This window comes from Artibeus jamaicensis, unplaced genomic scaffold (assembly GCF_021234435.1).
Source record: "Artibeus jamaicensis isolate MK-2021 breed Jamaican fruit bat unplaced genomic scaffold, CSHL_Jam_final contig_415, whole genome shotgun sequence".
NCBI classification, from domain to species: Eukaryota; Metazoa; Chordata; class Mammalia; order Chiroptera; family Phyllostomidae; genus Artibeus; species Artibeus jamaicensis.
The window spans coordinates 19,268,813-19,284,922 of NW_026521823.1; the positions used below are offsets into that span (position 1 = coordinate 19,268,813).

General features: G+C 43.3%; 1 protein-coding gene across 8 annotated transcripts in view; it reads right to left on the reverse strand.

Annotated features, from left to right (window-relative positions):
- Positions 1-249: 249 nt before the first annotated feature.
- The window catches only part of KLF12 (KLF transcription factor 12), a 421,617-nt gene continuing 405,756 nt past the window's right edge, over positions 250-16,110 (reverse strand). For all 8 annotated transcript variants that reach the window (XM_053665635.1, XM_053665636.1, XM_037153237.2 and 5 more), the window contains one exon: positions 250-6,848. In XM_053665635.1, the coding sequence (XP_053521610.1) occupies positions 6,667-6,848 (182 nt within the window). In that variant the 3' untranslated portion in view covers positions 250-6,666. The remainder of the gene's footprint in view (positions 6,849-16,110) is intronic.

Genomic DNA, 16,110 nt, shown 5'->3' on the forward strand with positions numbered 1-16,110 from the left:
AATACAGGCCTCGGAGGCAGTGACAGGGAGCTTCACACTCCCACTTAGCCATCCGCTATGTCCCCGTCGGAGGACAGCTCTGCCACTCTCTCCGTGCCTCAGTCTCCCAGCCGTAACATGTAGAACTGTCGTACACCTGAGAGGTAACGTGTCTCCAAATCACCCAGTACAGTGCTTGGCACATCAGATGCGTTTCATACACAGCCATTATTTAATGGCTTGCTGAGTTTGGGACCTTTCAGGTTCCTGACAGCTCCCAGAGAGCTGCCCAGTCAGGAGACTTGACTCCAGTGAGGTGAAGGAACCCCAGCAGCCTTCCTTTGACACTTAATGGGTTCTTTCACGCCCCATCCTGGCTCATTTCCTTCTCCTTCTTTCTGAAACCTGGAGGAGGGAAGGGCGGATGGCTTTCTCGGCCTGTGGTCTGGTTCTGGAGAACACTGTCCACCCTGATTGTCCCCACTGTCTAAAGCCTGAGTGTTTAATTACCATTATACTTTCTAAATTGCTCTGACCAAACATTTGGCTCTGAAGGAGTATAATTTTGCCTATAGCCCTCAGTAGCTTATTTGGGTGGATCTGTGCTGAGATGGCAGGGCTGGAGAAATTTCCAGGGCTCTGGTCTACGCATACGATCTAGTCATATATTTCTACTCATGACTCCAGTTTTAGCAGTAAATAATGACAAGAAAAAGTTGTTGGGTTCTAAACATGTATCTGGAAATTTCCAGGGCTAACTGCAAACTTTGGTTAAAGGTTGGCTTACTAAATGTCAGTTACACTCCTATAGATGTTTGAGGGATAAATGACTGTGTCGATATTCATTCCAAAATGGCTCCTAAATGAAAACAGAAAATATCAGGGACATGGCGAGCAAAGATGGATTCATGCATTTGATATTAGTGGGGAAAATAAAGTAAGACAAACAAATGTCTCTAGTGTTTTACTCTAAATACATTGGCTTTTGTTAACTAAGCAAAACTTTTTGAAGCCTACTCAATGCTTCTTCCTAAGTTTGGGGCAAATCACAGTGAAGTCTTTATCTCAAAATTATAACTGCCATACACCCTAGTGTATGTTGAAGATAATTTTAATATTCAGATTGGCATTCTTAACATGCTGTATGTAAGATTAAATTCATAAATGCTCATGTAAACAAGATGGGGCGTACGTCCAAAGACACAACAATATTTTTATGGGTGTGTGAACAGATCCAATTCACGATGTGCATATGCGCACCTGTTCCCAAACGTAGAGGAAAAACCCAGTCGGAAGAGGGATTATTGCTGTGTAAAAAGTAGAAGGATATCTCATTGGTCGTAATGTTCACTGACAGGCACTTTCAGCTTTCAATTCATTTCTGGAACTGGGCATTAGCTTATTACTATCGCCAGGATAGATTCCTTTAAACACGTGGCCGTATCCATAACACTGAATCTTGTCAACACTTAGCTACTCCTAAAACTGTTCCCCCTGGAATTAAACAAGAATAAACACTGTACAGTTTTTTTTGTTTGTTTTGTTTTGTTTTTCCATCAAGAACTACTTGGTGGAGGAGGAAGATAACTGAGGAAAGAGAACAATTGCTAGATGCTTCTCTTCAGCACAAGTAAAATCCTGTGCAGCGGTTTCTATTTCCCCCTTTTCAGGTAAAGACATTTTGAGTTTGGAATCAGCTGATTGCAACTTAAAACGACTTCATCGGGTTTTAAACCCTCCTGGCTGACTTGAGACCAGTGGCCACTCCATTCTTCCAGCACAGGAGGAGTGCGCTGTGAGGGGGTGGGCCCGGGTCCCCGCGGCGGTGCCGCTGACTGTGTGTGAGACATACAAGGCATATCTGAACAGGTTTTCTTTTTTTATTGTGATGAAAACTAGAAGCTCTTTTCCCCAACATTCTTCATCAAACTATTTACAACCTCTGAAAAATTCGTGAGTTTGAAAATACTTTTTCCATTATCACATATGTTACGAATACAGTAAAATAGCTTCACTCTATTTTTTTAAAGATGCAGTATCCTCAATTTCATTTTCTTATGAAAATCTGAATTTCTACCGCAATTGCACAGTATTTAGCATATTGAAAGTACCAATGGACATGGGTTGCTAAACAGACATCACTCTATAATGAACCTGTGAAAATATAGCATTTAAAATCTTTATGTACACTTCTTAACTATAAAATGCAGGCAAAGTCATATATAGCATTATAAGCTGATTCCCTAATAAGGTAAATAACTTACATTTGTAGACAGCATGGATTATTACAAATTCATTCTCTTAAAAAAAGGTTGTTGACATTCAGGAGCCCCCTGGCGGCTGCATGTACAGGTGCGTGTACAGGTGAGCGTGTACTGGCGGTGCCTGGGACGGTCAGTAGGTGGCAGTGTGGGGATAAGTAGAAATGTAACATGGAAGACACCACTTACCAAACCTCATTCTTAAACAAAACCAAATCAAAGTGAAAGATTTTTGTAATGAGATGCACTACCTCAGAAAAAGTGATGGAAGAGAGCTGGTCAATGAAGTTGAAGAATACGTTTATTTCCTAAATCTACAGACATCAGATTAGTAAAAAGCAAAATCTGAGATTGGATTATGGACTATGAGTATTAAGGCTTTCTGGGCCTATTTTTATGATTCGTAAGAGTTACCTCATGTTCAGTCCTTTATATGAAGGCTATAACTCAATATATCATGAATGCTGGTATTCTTAACACTGCTTAAATTCTGTCAATCCTTACTATAAATGTTAAGACACCTTTATAGCAACATTATGGCTACATTTCTAAGCAGTCATAACAACATAACAAAGGCGTATTAATACATTTGAAGGCCTCACCTCACCAGATTTATTCAACTGCAGCTTTGGTAAGTATAATAAATAAAGTACAGAATAAGGAATACTGCACCTTTATCCATATACATGTTATCATTCTAATGAACTGATTTCAAAGTGCAGAATTATATTTATGTTGAAAACACAAATGGCAATTTGAAGTTAAAAAAAGTTGTATAAAAACGACCACAAGCTTCGCACGAGCGATTCAAATTTCAACCATTTAGAGCGTGGCCTTTCTGACCGGGAACTGGCACTGTAAACACTGTAGCTTTTCGTAAGATTTTCTTTCCTTGACGATCCTCTTCCTATTTTCCACTTAAACTTTAAAGTGAAAAAAGTGCTCCTTTTTCTCCCCCAATGGGGTTTATGTTACTGTTGCTCAACTATTTAAAAAAACAAAACAAGTGTCCTGTAGTGTTTTGCAGAAGTGATGCCAGGCAGTGGGTATGATGTTCATGGCGAAGCCACTGGAATTTCAGAACACAAGACAAGTTCCCAAGCAGGCCTCTCCGAATCTAGACACAACTGACAGGGTGGGGCTGGAGGATGATGGGAAAGGGCGAATTTTTTTCTGACGCCTTCAGATCAGGGAATCTGTTTAAATCTCAAAGCCTGAACCTTGGAACTTTTCAGGTAATATTAACCCCTTTGAACTCAAACCTCCCCAGTGCAAAGAGATTGGCCTCCTGCAGCTTCTCAAGCCACTCCGCCACATGGGCGGGAGTTCCCCAACACGCACATGTGTCCCACGGCAAAGCGCCTGAACAGCTGAGACTTTAAAACCAAAGAATGCTGCTGGTTAGGGAACATCTGACGAGTCCTCTGGATTCTACTGCTTGGCTGCTGTTCATCATCTACTGTGCTTTTGAAAAAGAGGCTACAATGGACATAGGACAAAACAGGGGGCTTTTCTACGCCTACAGGTATTCCCACTTAAGAATCCGATTCTTTCTCTCCCAAAGTAGTTTCCTTTCCATGGGAAAACATCTGTAGAAAACTTGACAAAGACCATTGGTTACGTGCAGAGCCAAGCCCCACGTAAGTTTCAGTCCTGGGGCTAGATCAGCAACTCAATTCACTCCTTGTGCTTGGGTCCCACCTCAGAAGTAGGGACCAGTCAAAGGGGGAACACTGACAGGTTTTCTCAGCTAACAGACCGTCTCAGCCTGGTTTCCACTTTCAGAGGAAGAAGAAGAAAAAACGCACTTTCCTGAATCTTTCCTATGTTATTACAGGGGAGCAGCTCATGTTGTTCGGTGCTAAATTTAAACCAAGCTGCCACTCAGGAAGCTCCCACTGCCTGTCAGTTCTGTGAATTCTACAAACCCTTTCTACCTGTGACACTCTCAAGACATCTCTCAGCACAGAACAGAACTGGCCCCTCTTATGAGCAGACAGAATTAAACCATGTCTACACTTCACCTGAGCAATTCACCTACCACCTGCCAACTAGGTTCTGGGGCCAGCGGAGACGGTTCTGTGGCTGTGTGCACCCACCACCCTGTTCTGTGCTGTGGACCAAGAACCAATGCTGGCTGACATGCGTCAAGAAACCTGTTTTTTTCATTCCCAATGGTCACAGGCCATAAGAAGTAGGAGTTCCATACAGTACAGATAAAAAAATCTTTCCAGTTGGTTAAAAAAAAAAATCCCAGTGCTTGGTGGATAGTAGATTGTGCAGCTAAAGAAGCAATTTATCAATCAAACTGCAGCCCTTGTTGGAGAAAAAATTGCCTGATGAATTTTTCAGACCTGGCAGAAAATGTAGAGCACATATTTCTGAAGACAGAATTTGACCTGAAAATCACTATGCTGTTGCTTGAATGATAAAAACAAAATTTCTTTTAATACCATCCAACACAAATTGTCTTTGTTTCAAGGTTTATAGTTCTTGCTTCATCAGAGTAAGATTATCTGAATTAGAAGATGATTCTAAAAAGGACAGTTCTGCAACTGTAAATTATTTTAGAATATTCAAACATTTAAAACTGAGCTAGTAATATTGTGAGGTTAATTTGTGCGATTCCCAAAATCAAGTGTTTGTAATTAAAGTATATTGCAAAGGTCTAGCCATATGCTGGTAACATTTATATCTAAGCTATAAAAAATCTTAACAACGACAATAACTAAAAACCTCACCAAGCCCCTTAGCCACATAAAGCTGAAAGAAACAGCTTTTAGTGGGGAAAATAATATGATAATTTTTCTGAGAGAATGCTTGTTGGTGATGTATTGCTTTGTTTACTGTATAATTTGCGAACTGCCAAAAAGGCTCTTACTTTTCGGGGGCTGATGAGCCTGTAATTGCCTCTCACCCTCAGCCCGGGACGAGGGGACTCAACATCCCCGCGGAGGCTGACTCGGACCCACCGGGCCCTGGTGCAGTTTAGAAAATGAAATCTGTGCAGAGGAACCTACTGGAGAGTCGCTGGTCCTTGGCTCTCCAAGTCAGGAAGCTAGCACCGCATCAGGCTTTCCTCGGGGAGCACGCTCTCTCTACTGACTTGGTTCCAAGGAGGGCTGACCCATTAATCCCGGAGCTAATTCCCTGCCCTGCCTCCCTGGCGTTGCTAGTCGCCAAATGACCATTTTCCAACAAGCAAAGGGGAGCACAATCTTTAATTGTGGTAGTCGACCAAGCAGGACAACAAACAGCAGAAAGATGACCTCAGTGCTGTAAATGTAACCAAGACATCTAAAATGTTGGGGTGTTTCTTACAATCCCTTTAGTAAGTATGAAAATCGGTAACGTGAGTCCTCAGTGAAGTTATTGTAGGAAAGTCCTTTTATTCATTATTGCTTTTCTCCTCAAGAGGCGCATTATTTCCATCTCTGCTTTGTCTGATTTTTCATGTTCTCTGACTTTGCCTGGGCAGCCCCACCTCTTCTTACCTTGGTGCCAGTGAGTCTAAGAAAGTTTTTCCCCCCCCCGATTCCTTGTAATCAAATACTAGGGCCAGGAAGAGACGATGCCTAGGTGACAGAACACTGCAATTTGAAGTGGGGCAGTAGTTTGTTTAGACAGGCTCTTCCTATTCAACTACAGAACAGCTCCGTGCCAGTCCGTGCCAGGGCGGACACCGGGACTGGACTCCCAGACAAACGTCCCTGCCCCTCTGCTCGAACAGATGAACAAAACAGAATCAAAACAGAACAGAAACAATCAACAACAAACAAATGAAAGGTTCAATGTTGTTTTCCTCAGGGCATGGCATAATGACAAGCTGTGGGCAATATCTAGCTGCGGCCATCGCTATTGCAAAGGGCTACCCGGGTGTCCCTTTACATCAGGTAACGGAACCTCTCGGACACCTTCTTCTTTCCTACGTTCATGCTGCTTGCTGGTAACGGACTGGAGGTGCATCCTGTCTTACTCAGATGGAAACTAAAATTTCTGTAAAAAGGGGTTTGGGGGGGTGGGACGATGGGAGAATAATCCCAATTTACAAGGTCTTGCTCTAGCCATCAATTTGTGGTAGATGACCTTTGAAGTATCAATAACAAAATGTCTGACAGCTCAGAAAATGTACAAGCTACAAACATCTTTAAATGGCAGAGGACACAGCACGGAAAACTATGCCTGTCTCTTCAGCATTTGCGTCCCCGATCTCCCAGGCCAGGGTGAAGCCGAGTCTTGTGGAGTCGCGATGGGGTTTACCTTCAGACCGTAAGGAAAAGTGTTCCTTCCGCTTCCCGCTCTGGTTTCAGACATCGTGGGATGGCGATGCCCTTTTGTGTTAACACTGTGAAGGGGATTCAGCCCTGCTGACCTGGGTGCCGCTAAGAGAGCCAGCTCTTCCACTCAGCTGGACAGGCAGCATCCCTCACACCAGCATATGCCTCCGGCGGTGCAGTGCCAAGTGATCTGACCGGGAAAAGCTGCGATCACAGTCCGCGCACTTGAATGGCTTCACTCCCGTGTGTTTGCGGTAATGCCTCGTCAGTTCATCCGAACGAGCGAACTTCCAGGTGCAGCCCTCCCAGGTGCACTTGTAGGGTTTCTCCCCTGGAAGAAACAAAGGGACACGTGCTTTGGTGCTGCCTCACTTTTCTGTAATAACCAGGCCAGAACGCTATATTGGGAAGTGGCTGTTTTCAATGGGTTTTCCACGGTAACCCTTTGTTAAGGGTAAGCCTTTCTCCTAAGCCTACCCATCCCATCAGCGCGTTTGGGGTGAGAGACATGAGGGTTTCAGTTTCATCTTCTCCTGCTGTGACATCCGGCAACTTAGTTAACACTTCATCCTCAATTACAGGTATATTACTCTGCAGTCAAAGTATCAAAAGGCACAAACCCCACGACTCCTGGACAAAACAGGACCTCCAGTGGCCTGCATGGGATATTAGGGCTCTGTTCAGGTTGATTTGGCTCTAAGGAGGAAACAAATTAATTCATTATGTTTTGTTTCAATACTCCAAACGGGGATCACTGCAATGGTTATTTTAGGGTACAATGCCCATTTATCAGTCACTGCAAATATGCACACAATCTCATTAAAATGTAAAGCACTCCACCACCCCCAGAAATGAAGTATTAAGTACATATTATTTCGTAAACATCTACTTTTTGCCCATCTATTGGGAAGAAATCCGAGCTATCCTAATGGTGTAAAGTTTAAATACCTCTTCCAGCGACAGGAATTAGGGTGAGCCCTGAGGAATCAATCACTGGGTTGGTTCTAGGGGAGAAACTTGGAGTAAAAAGCAGTCTGAAGAAGTATGTAACCTGACCAGGTCCCTCAGTCAACTTGTAAGGACAGTAAAAATATGCGAAGGCTTTGCCTGGAAAAGATATGCTATCCATTGTCCGAATGAGCTCCCGGGGGAGCGGGACAATAGCTGACCCAGGCGAGCTTTTTCCTGGCTCCCATTCAGAATGGGGGCCCTGTCCCCAGGCAACCCCGCAAACACTGAGCTCTCCTCCGCCCCTCCCATCGGACAGTCCACCACACACTGCTGGGCCCCACGTGGCACCTGGTGAAAAGGGCCCGAGAAGGGAAGAGAGCTGTCTGCTGACTCGTGCTATAGAGTTGGAGCTGCAAATTGTGTCTCATTAACCCCACTGGACAGATGAGAACACTGAGGCTCAGTGTAGTCAAGTAACTTGCCCAAGGCCAGGAAAAAGATGTGTTTGGCTCCAAATCTAGTGCTTTTCAGTGGCGACCGTTCAAGGGGTAATTCATCTAAACTTTGTCACACCTTCAGACAGTTAGTGCTCCTTTCCTAGGTTCTCCCCAATTATGCACTTCCTGTTTCCCTTAAATCACCGATCACGACAGATCACACAGATTTTGTTTAGGTGTCTCTCTCCGCCCCCAGTTTCTGAACACCTGGAGGTCAGAGAGCAGGTCTCCCCCATGGTAGTGCCTGCAGAGGCTAGAATCTGTGCCATGCACATGGTCGAGTGAGTTACTGAAACTGGAACACACGTACATACAGGAAACTAACAAGCTCTGAAGTGAGATGGACAAGTGATGCCCACGTATGAACACTGGACCGAACTGGACTCAACACTTTTCATGTAACCGTTAAACAAATGCTAGTTGTAGCAAATGGCCCTTTTGGAAGAGTGTGAATAGTTCAGACCAATGAAGTGTGAAATAATGATGCACTTGATTGTGGCCGACTGACAGCTCCAGGTTACTTGAAAGCCTATTGACTGAACGATCCCCAAACTTCAACTCCTGACCCCCCTGGATGTCCTATGAAGACAAAAATCTTTTGCAGGTATTTATTGACCAGAATTAGAAAAATAAAAAAACAGCAAAATCCCTAACTTAAAATATTGGGAGGGCAGGACTACTTGATAATGTATCAATGGCAACTGTTGACATGCTTTTATTTACATGTCATCCCTTTATGCGTTTTAAATTTATATCTCGAACACAGGTTCTCATCAGTTCAGCTTGATATAAACCATGTTTTCATTCTTGGGGCACTGAGCTCAGGCAGCTGATTTTTGTCACCAACAGGCATCTCCTGGCTCTCCCCTCTGGTACTATGGAAGCAGCTGCAGAGAGTATAAGGCCTAAGAATAGAGGGTTTTCTGAATCAGGAATAAGCATTTCTCAGCTGTGTGGCAGGAGGGTGGGTGTGTCTAGTGTGGGGAGGAAGTGGCACGTGAGCTTGACCGGGGTCAGACAAGCTGCTGGACCCTCACCTGACCATTCCAGGTCAAGTTCAAGGAAGAGGCTCCATAACTAGGATGGGCCTTACCGGAAGGGCAAGGAGAAGGAGACAGGAGCTTCCTGTTACATCTCAAGAAGGGCCTTAGAGGCTGGTATGGACCACCATGGAGACACTTTATTGTCTCAGGTGCTCTATGGATGTCCTTGTATACCTAGTTAGGCACTTAATATTCTCTAATTTCTTCCTCAAAAGTTACAGCAGTCTACTTTTGTTTTGCTTGTTTAATAATGGTATATATGTCCTTTCTGCTTGAAAATCTACTGTGGCCCAGGGCAATCCAGTCTGTGGCTTGTTTTTTTTTTGTTCAACACGCAAACCAAGAATGGCCTTTTAAAACTGCAAATGGTTAAAAAAGATCAAAAGAGGACTATTTTGTGGCACGTGAAAATTACATGAATTCAAATTTCAGCATCCATTAATTCGTTTCTTTAAAAAGATTTTTATTTATTTATTTTTAGAGAGAGGGGAAGGGAAGGAGGGAAAAAGGGAGGGAAACATCAATGTGTGGTTTGCCTCTCACATGGCCTGCAGTGGGGACCTGGCCTGCAACCCAGGGATGTGTCTTGATTGGGAATTGAACCAGCGACCCTTTGGTTTGCAGGCAGGCACTCAATCCATTGAGCTACACCAGCCAGGACATAGTTTTTATTGCAACACAGCCACTTTAATTTATTTGCATTGTTGATGGCAGTTTTCTAGTGGTGGCAGAACTGAGAGTTGCCATAGAGAATATATAGCCTGCAACGTCTAACATATTTTCTGACATCTTATAGAAAGTCTGCTGATCCTTTGCTTTTTGTAGACATATTGTTAGTTGGGGATGGCTCGGTGAGGGGGTATTCTGGCTATAGAATGATCACGTATTCCCACCCACCCTAGGGCCTCAGTTAAAATTCCAACAGTCTTCTCAGAAATAAAACACACACTATTTCACACCAAATACTTTGAAATGAGAGTTCTCGGCATCAGAAAATGAGTAATTCTTTGAGAAGGCTCACCCGATTCACTCAGAGTTTTAAAAATATTGTCACTATCTTTTCTGCTCCTTAAAAAGTGAAGGTCTTCCCCATGAGAGTGAGGGTCAGGATGGAGAGGGGTCCAGAGCACAATCGTGTTACAACAGCCCCTCTGAACGGTGACAAGTTAGTGTTCCACTGAGTCTGGGGGGGGGGCACACGGAGGGAAGAATCAGGAAGTAGGAGCTTAGACGTTTGGCAATGTTTCTAAGATGGATATTTTAAAGGGAAGGAGTAGGGAAGGCAAGTCAGGGCAATGATTTTTGCCAAGCACACATGTGGGCGGGGGAAACTTAGTGCAAAGTCTGAAATGTGTTCTGCAAGGTGGAATCAAGCGCAGTAAACGATCGTGAAAGACAAAGGTGGTTCCATGAGCGAAGGTGGTCAAAGGTGTACTAAGCCTCTCCTGATAAGGCATGGGGCTGTGATACACAGCATGGGAGGAATATAGTTAATAAGGATGCTGCCCTGTGTACCTGAAAGTTGCTGAGAGATCTTAAAAGTTCTTACCACAAGAAAAAAATACTTGCATCTATGTGTGTTGGTGGATGTCAACTACACTTATTGTGATCATTTTGTAAGGTGGTCATTTTGTAGCATATAAATAGCAAATCATTATGTTGAACACCTGAAACTATACGTCTCAATTTAAAAAAAGAAAAGGGAATGGACCTCAAAAAGACAAGAGGCATATGCTTTCTTCCTCATGAAAAAAACCAATGAAAATAACACATAAGTTTGTAAGTTACTAGGGGTTAAGAGGGGAGGAGGGAGAAAGTATATTGAAAGATAATAAACTTAATTATCTGAGTGATAAATGAGTTTTCCTTGAAAATTTTCTTACAAAAATGTATACCTTTTTTTAATACCCCAAAAGTCATGCATAATATTCCTTGGCCCCATTGCCTCCTTGACAAAACTCAGTATTATGGGCATGACATATTATGAAACATGTCTCCAGATTTCAAAAGAAGAAAGAAAAACAAAAAAGAAAGCAGGAGGGTTTGATAGAAAACACTATCTTCAAACCTCTCAAGTCAGAGGCTGAACTATGGGCAGGGAAGAGGGCGGGCCATTCTGAGCAGGCAGAGAACCGGCTCCTGTCCCTGCTAAGGAGAGACCTAAGTTTTGAGTACACCCGCCAGTGCCTAGCACTTCATTCAAAACCAGACAGTGCATGCTCTCTTTGAACTTTAAAGTCAAGTTTTTAAAATAGATACAAGAGCAAATTTAGTGGCTGCTACATGGTATTAAACGGCATATTTTATGCTTGTGCTTTGTAACAATTAAAAGGGTACAATCTTATACACAAATTAAGATAACATAAACTAACTTTCTGATATGAATAAAAACTAATTAAAATGATAAATAACTTTGTAAGATATATTGTAGTACGCATAAATGATTCCTGAAGAATATAATGAAAGAACAGACAGAATTCTAACTTCTTTCCTTTAAAATCTTGCTAGACAACAGAGAGCTAAATTTAATGTTAAAAGTCAGTGAAAAACACAGAATGGCAGGTAAGTTTCCCATGAAAATCTTCCGATGGGAAGAGTTGCCTGGACAATAAAAGGAGGCAGGCGACTTCCGGGGCCTGCACTCCCATAGCTCCCCGCTGCTCTGCATCTGGCTGAGTGATGGAGACAGCAAATGTGCTTTCCAGTCATTTCCTCGAGAACAGTGACCTGTCCTTAAACTCATTTGCACTAGAATCCTGCAGATGTATTATTTATTCAAAACAGTTTTCTCTAGAAATAAGCAAAAAATGAAAAATAGCCTGCCCTCCTTCTTTACTTTCATCTGACCCACAAGAGCACTTAGAATCCCTTGTGGCGATACCTTCAAAAGTACATGTTGCATTTTCCAAAATACTTGAAAGTTTTGATTGCACCAACAGATGGTCTTTGATTTTTCTTATATGAAAAATCAAAGGACAAGAGCTAAGTAATTGAGAGCTTAACACGACCCCCACCCCTCCCACCAGGGCGGTGGTTATTAACTTCCCAGTCTTCAATTCTGAAGTGAAGGTCTCCGTGTCCCATGACAAACCCATAAGCCATTTCTACTTTCTGTATTTAACGAAAAGAATCTGACCATTTTGCAGCACAATTTCTGTCCTCCTTCAGTTCCTTAAAACAAAAACCTGGGCTAAACTATGGGAACCTCTGAAAAATAAAAATGTTAACTAAAACTAACAGCAAGAGCTTCTATTTACTAAACAGTTCTGTGAAGATTCAAATAAGAACATAGCCCCCCCCAAAGAGGGTTTGCTCATTTTCATTCTAAAATGTTCTTTTTAAGTCCACATTTGGGGTTTACCATAAATATAATTTGCTCTGCATATAAGCCTGTGTGTGTGTGCATTCACAGGCATTATTAAAACAGAATTCTAATGAAGTGTCCTGGGAAAATGAAAACTCACATCAGGGCTGTTTTTTTGAAAACAGTCAACAAACTGATTTATTAAGAGAACTGCTGTCTCTTTCAATTTTAGTTGAAGAAAAGGATTAAGAGTCACTGAATGCATTTCCATGACATTTACCCAGCCAAAGGCATAATAAAGTCTAAAGAAAACACCAGGCATTGAATGGATTCCCAAAACTCACGAAACAAAAATAACTTTTTCAGGTACCTCCCACTTCACCGTCTAACATGCTGAAAGGTAAATTTGTCCTGAGACAAAAGACAGGTGCCCTTTCGTATTAAAATGATGTGTGAGCAACACACGGAGGAGGAATGTGCCCTTTGGAAGAGCTCGGGTCGAACAAAACACCCATGTTCTCACACCAGCTTCGCTGTGAAGTTCTCAGGCAACTGAGAAGGAACACCTTTTGCAGCAAGAAACAGGCGTTTTCTTTGGTTCAGAAGTACATTTCTGAAATGATTCCCTGTTTAGTTTTTATCAAAAGGGGCCCCAGACACTGACAAATGAACCTCATCGCACTCGGGGACGGACATATTTGCAGTGACAATCTGTTCCGCTTGAGGAATGGCATTTGCATATGAGGGAGAAAAAACCAGAATCCAGATTCCTATCTTGTCTTCTGGTTTCTGTTGCCTTAGTTCATCAAAGTTCAAAGAATTTTAGATCTGGGGGGAAAAAATTAGATAGTTTTAAATGAGAAAACAGGAGGCCAGAGCTGAGAACGCAAGGCCCCTAATGCGGCTAAGGGGCAGACCGGACTGCGTCCCCTCTGGGTGGGGTGAGGTGGCACAGAGCAGCCCCGGCTTTGCCATCAGGCAGAGTGCATGGGCCACCGCAGGATTGACAATTCCATCTCGGGCCAGGGAGGTGAGCTTTCTGAAACACAGGCCCCCACCTGTACACGGGAACCCTATTCTGACAGCATTGTGGCAAAACAGAAATACACAGGCCGGGTGCCTGGCAAATGACAGGTCCCCAAAAAGAGTATTCAATTTTAAAGTTATGACATTCAAAACTTTTGCTTTGGGGAAGGAGTATAAATAAGAAGTTAAAAATAGATCCTTTTTTTTTGCTATATATAAGGAAATGAGTTAAGGTTTTCAGGTAATTAGATGCCTAGGCTAGTTTTGAGTTTCCTAACATTTTAAACATAAAACTACTTTGGAGGCCAAAGGGACCCATCTGCTCTTTACTTTGTTTGATCCACTTGGTTTTGTCAATTCAATCAAACGAATATTCAGTGTTAGTCTTTGCCCCACTGAATGGTCTGGACCGAATGAGTTGATCATGCTTTTTCTACGTGGGAACACAGTCTTCCCCATGCAACTCTATATGGGTCTCTTTGATAAAGAACACACTGCATATGTTAAAGCAGAGACCACTTTCCTTCACCACACGTGGCTTGAAGGGCTTTCGGATCTGGGCTCATTTCACTTCGACAACTTCCTGATGAAGTAGCTGGAGTAACCAGCCCCGCTTTACTCAAAGTTAGTATATGGTGGAGGCAGGATTTGAACCCTGGGAGACTAAGGCCAAAGTTCACAATCTTAATCAATACTCTGTAATGCCTCTGAACACTTGAAATCACTGCTTTAATAAATCAGGATCCGTGGTCGGAACTGGACAAGCAGACTGAGAATGTGAATTAGTCATCTCAGGACAGACAATGTGCTAACATAACACAGAGGCTTAGCTCCTCTCATCTAGAAATCAAATATAAACAAAAGTATCATATAATACACATGCTATTCAAAGCAAAAGTTCAAGGTCTAAGATAGTACTTTACTTGGCTGTTCTGAGTTTATTTCCACGTGTTCACAATATTTATTTTCCTGTTTCTGGTTACTTTTTTCTCCGTTTCTTTTGCAGAGACCTCTTCCTTGACTTGTTACCTAAATGTCTTCCAAGATTTTGACTTTGGCTTCTCATCTGCATAAGTTTCCCCTGGCTCCCACCACAACTTATAAGGGAAAGATTCTGAAGTATCTACGCCTCAGTCTCTCTCTGAAGCACCACACAGAACGTAAGAAATTTGTAACCAACAGTCCGAAAGCAACCTCACGACAAAACTTCACGCAGCATCTGCCACCTAAACGAGATATGTTTCCCCTGGTGCTTTTCCACCGGGAAAAAAAAAAAAGGCAACCTCATCTACTGAGGTATCAAGTCATAATTGTCTCCACCTGGAGAGATTTCTTGGCCTCCTTCCTATCTGTTCCTCTCTACCTGCCCGAGCCTGATGATTACATCTGCCAGCTCTGCCTTCCAAATACCTGTCTACTTCCCTCTCCGGTCCGCCCCCGCTCTGGTGGTCCGCCCCCGCTCTGGTGGTCCGCCCCCGCTCTGGTGGTCCGCCCCCACTCTGGTGGTCCGCCCCCGCTCTGGTGGTCCGCCCCCGCTCTGGTGGTCCGCCTTCCTCCAGGCTCCCCCGTCCTTTCTCCAACACCCACTCCTACTGGGTCTGCTTCCCTGCCTTCTGTCCAGCCCTCTCCAATTTATTAGCTGCACGGCACTGAAGGACAACTCCCCGAAAGGCAGGCTGACCACGCCCCTCGTCGGCACCCTGGCACACCTGTGTGAGGACGGTCATCACTCCCCTCTGACACTGGCGGTTTTCCTATCACGTCTGACCGCCCAACTCGGCCGCGGGGAACGAGGTCGGCTTTGAGCTTTGCCAGTCACCGTGTCCCCAGGACCTACACCTTAGTGCTCTGTGCTAAGAAATGCTTATTGATGAAACTTAAATAAGTTCCAAATACTTCTTATTCTTCAAAAGTAGAATACATAAGAGACAACTTGAGTAATCTTATTTTTTGAAACAGAGAGTATTGCTTTCATTTTCCCTATTCTATAATTTTGTCCTGTTCTAGTGAATGAGAATTCACATTTTTGAGGGATGTAGGGGAGGCAGAAAAGGGAAAGGAGGTCAAGTATGTGGCGGTGGAAGGAGACCTGGGTTTGGATGCTGAACACACAGTGCAATATACAGATGATGGATTACAGAACTGTGCACGTGAAGCCTGTATAATTTCATTAACCAGTGTCACTCTAATACATGTAATAAAACTAAAAATAATAAAAATACTCAAACCTAAAAAAAAGGGTTCAAACCAGGGAAAGACATGGGGGAATATTAGATGCATCCTGTTAAGTGAAAGACGCCAATCTGCAACGCCTACATACTCAATGATTCCAACTAGTGACATCCTGGAAAAGACGAAACGATGAAGACAGTGAAAAGATCAGTGCTTCCCGGTGATTTACGAGAGCGGAGGGATGAAGAAGAGAAGGAGGGAAGGATGAATAAGCAGAACGCGCCGAATTCTGGGGGCACTGAGAGTATTGTGTCATACAGCCATGGTGGGTACGTGTCCTTATATATTTGGTAAAAACCCACAGAATGTGCACCACCAACGGTGAACCCTGACTTACACTATGGACTTCAGTTAACAACGGCATACCATGACTGGCTCACCAGTTGTAACAAAATGGACCGTGAGAACTCGGGATGTTGACAACGAGGGACACCAGGCAGTGGGGGAGGGGGGAGCATGTGGAAGCTCTCTAAACCTTCTGCCCATTTTTCTGTAAACCGAAAACTGTTCCAAAAATAAAGTCTGCTCATTTTAAATTAC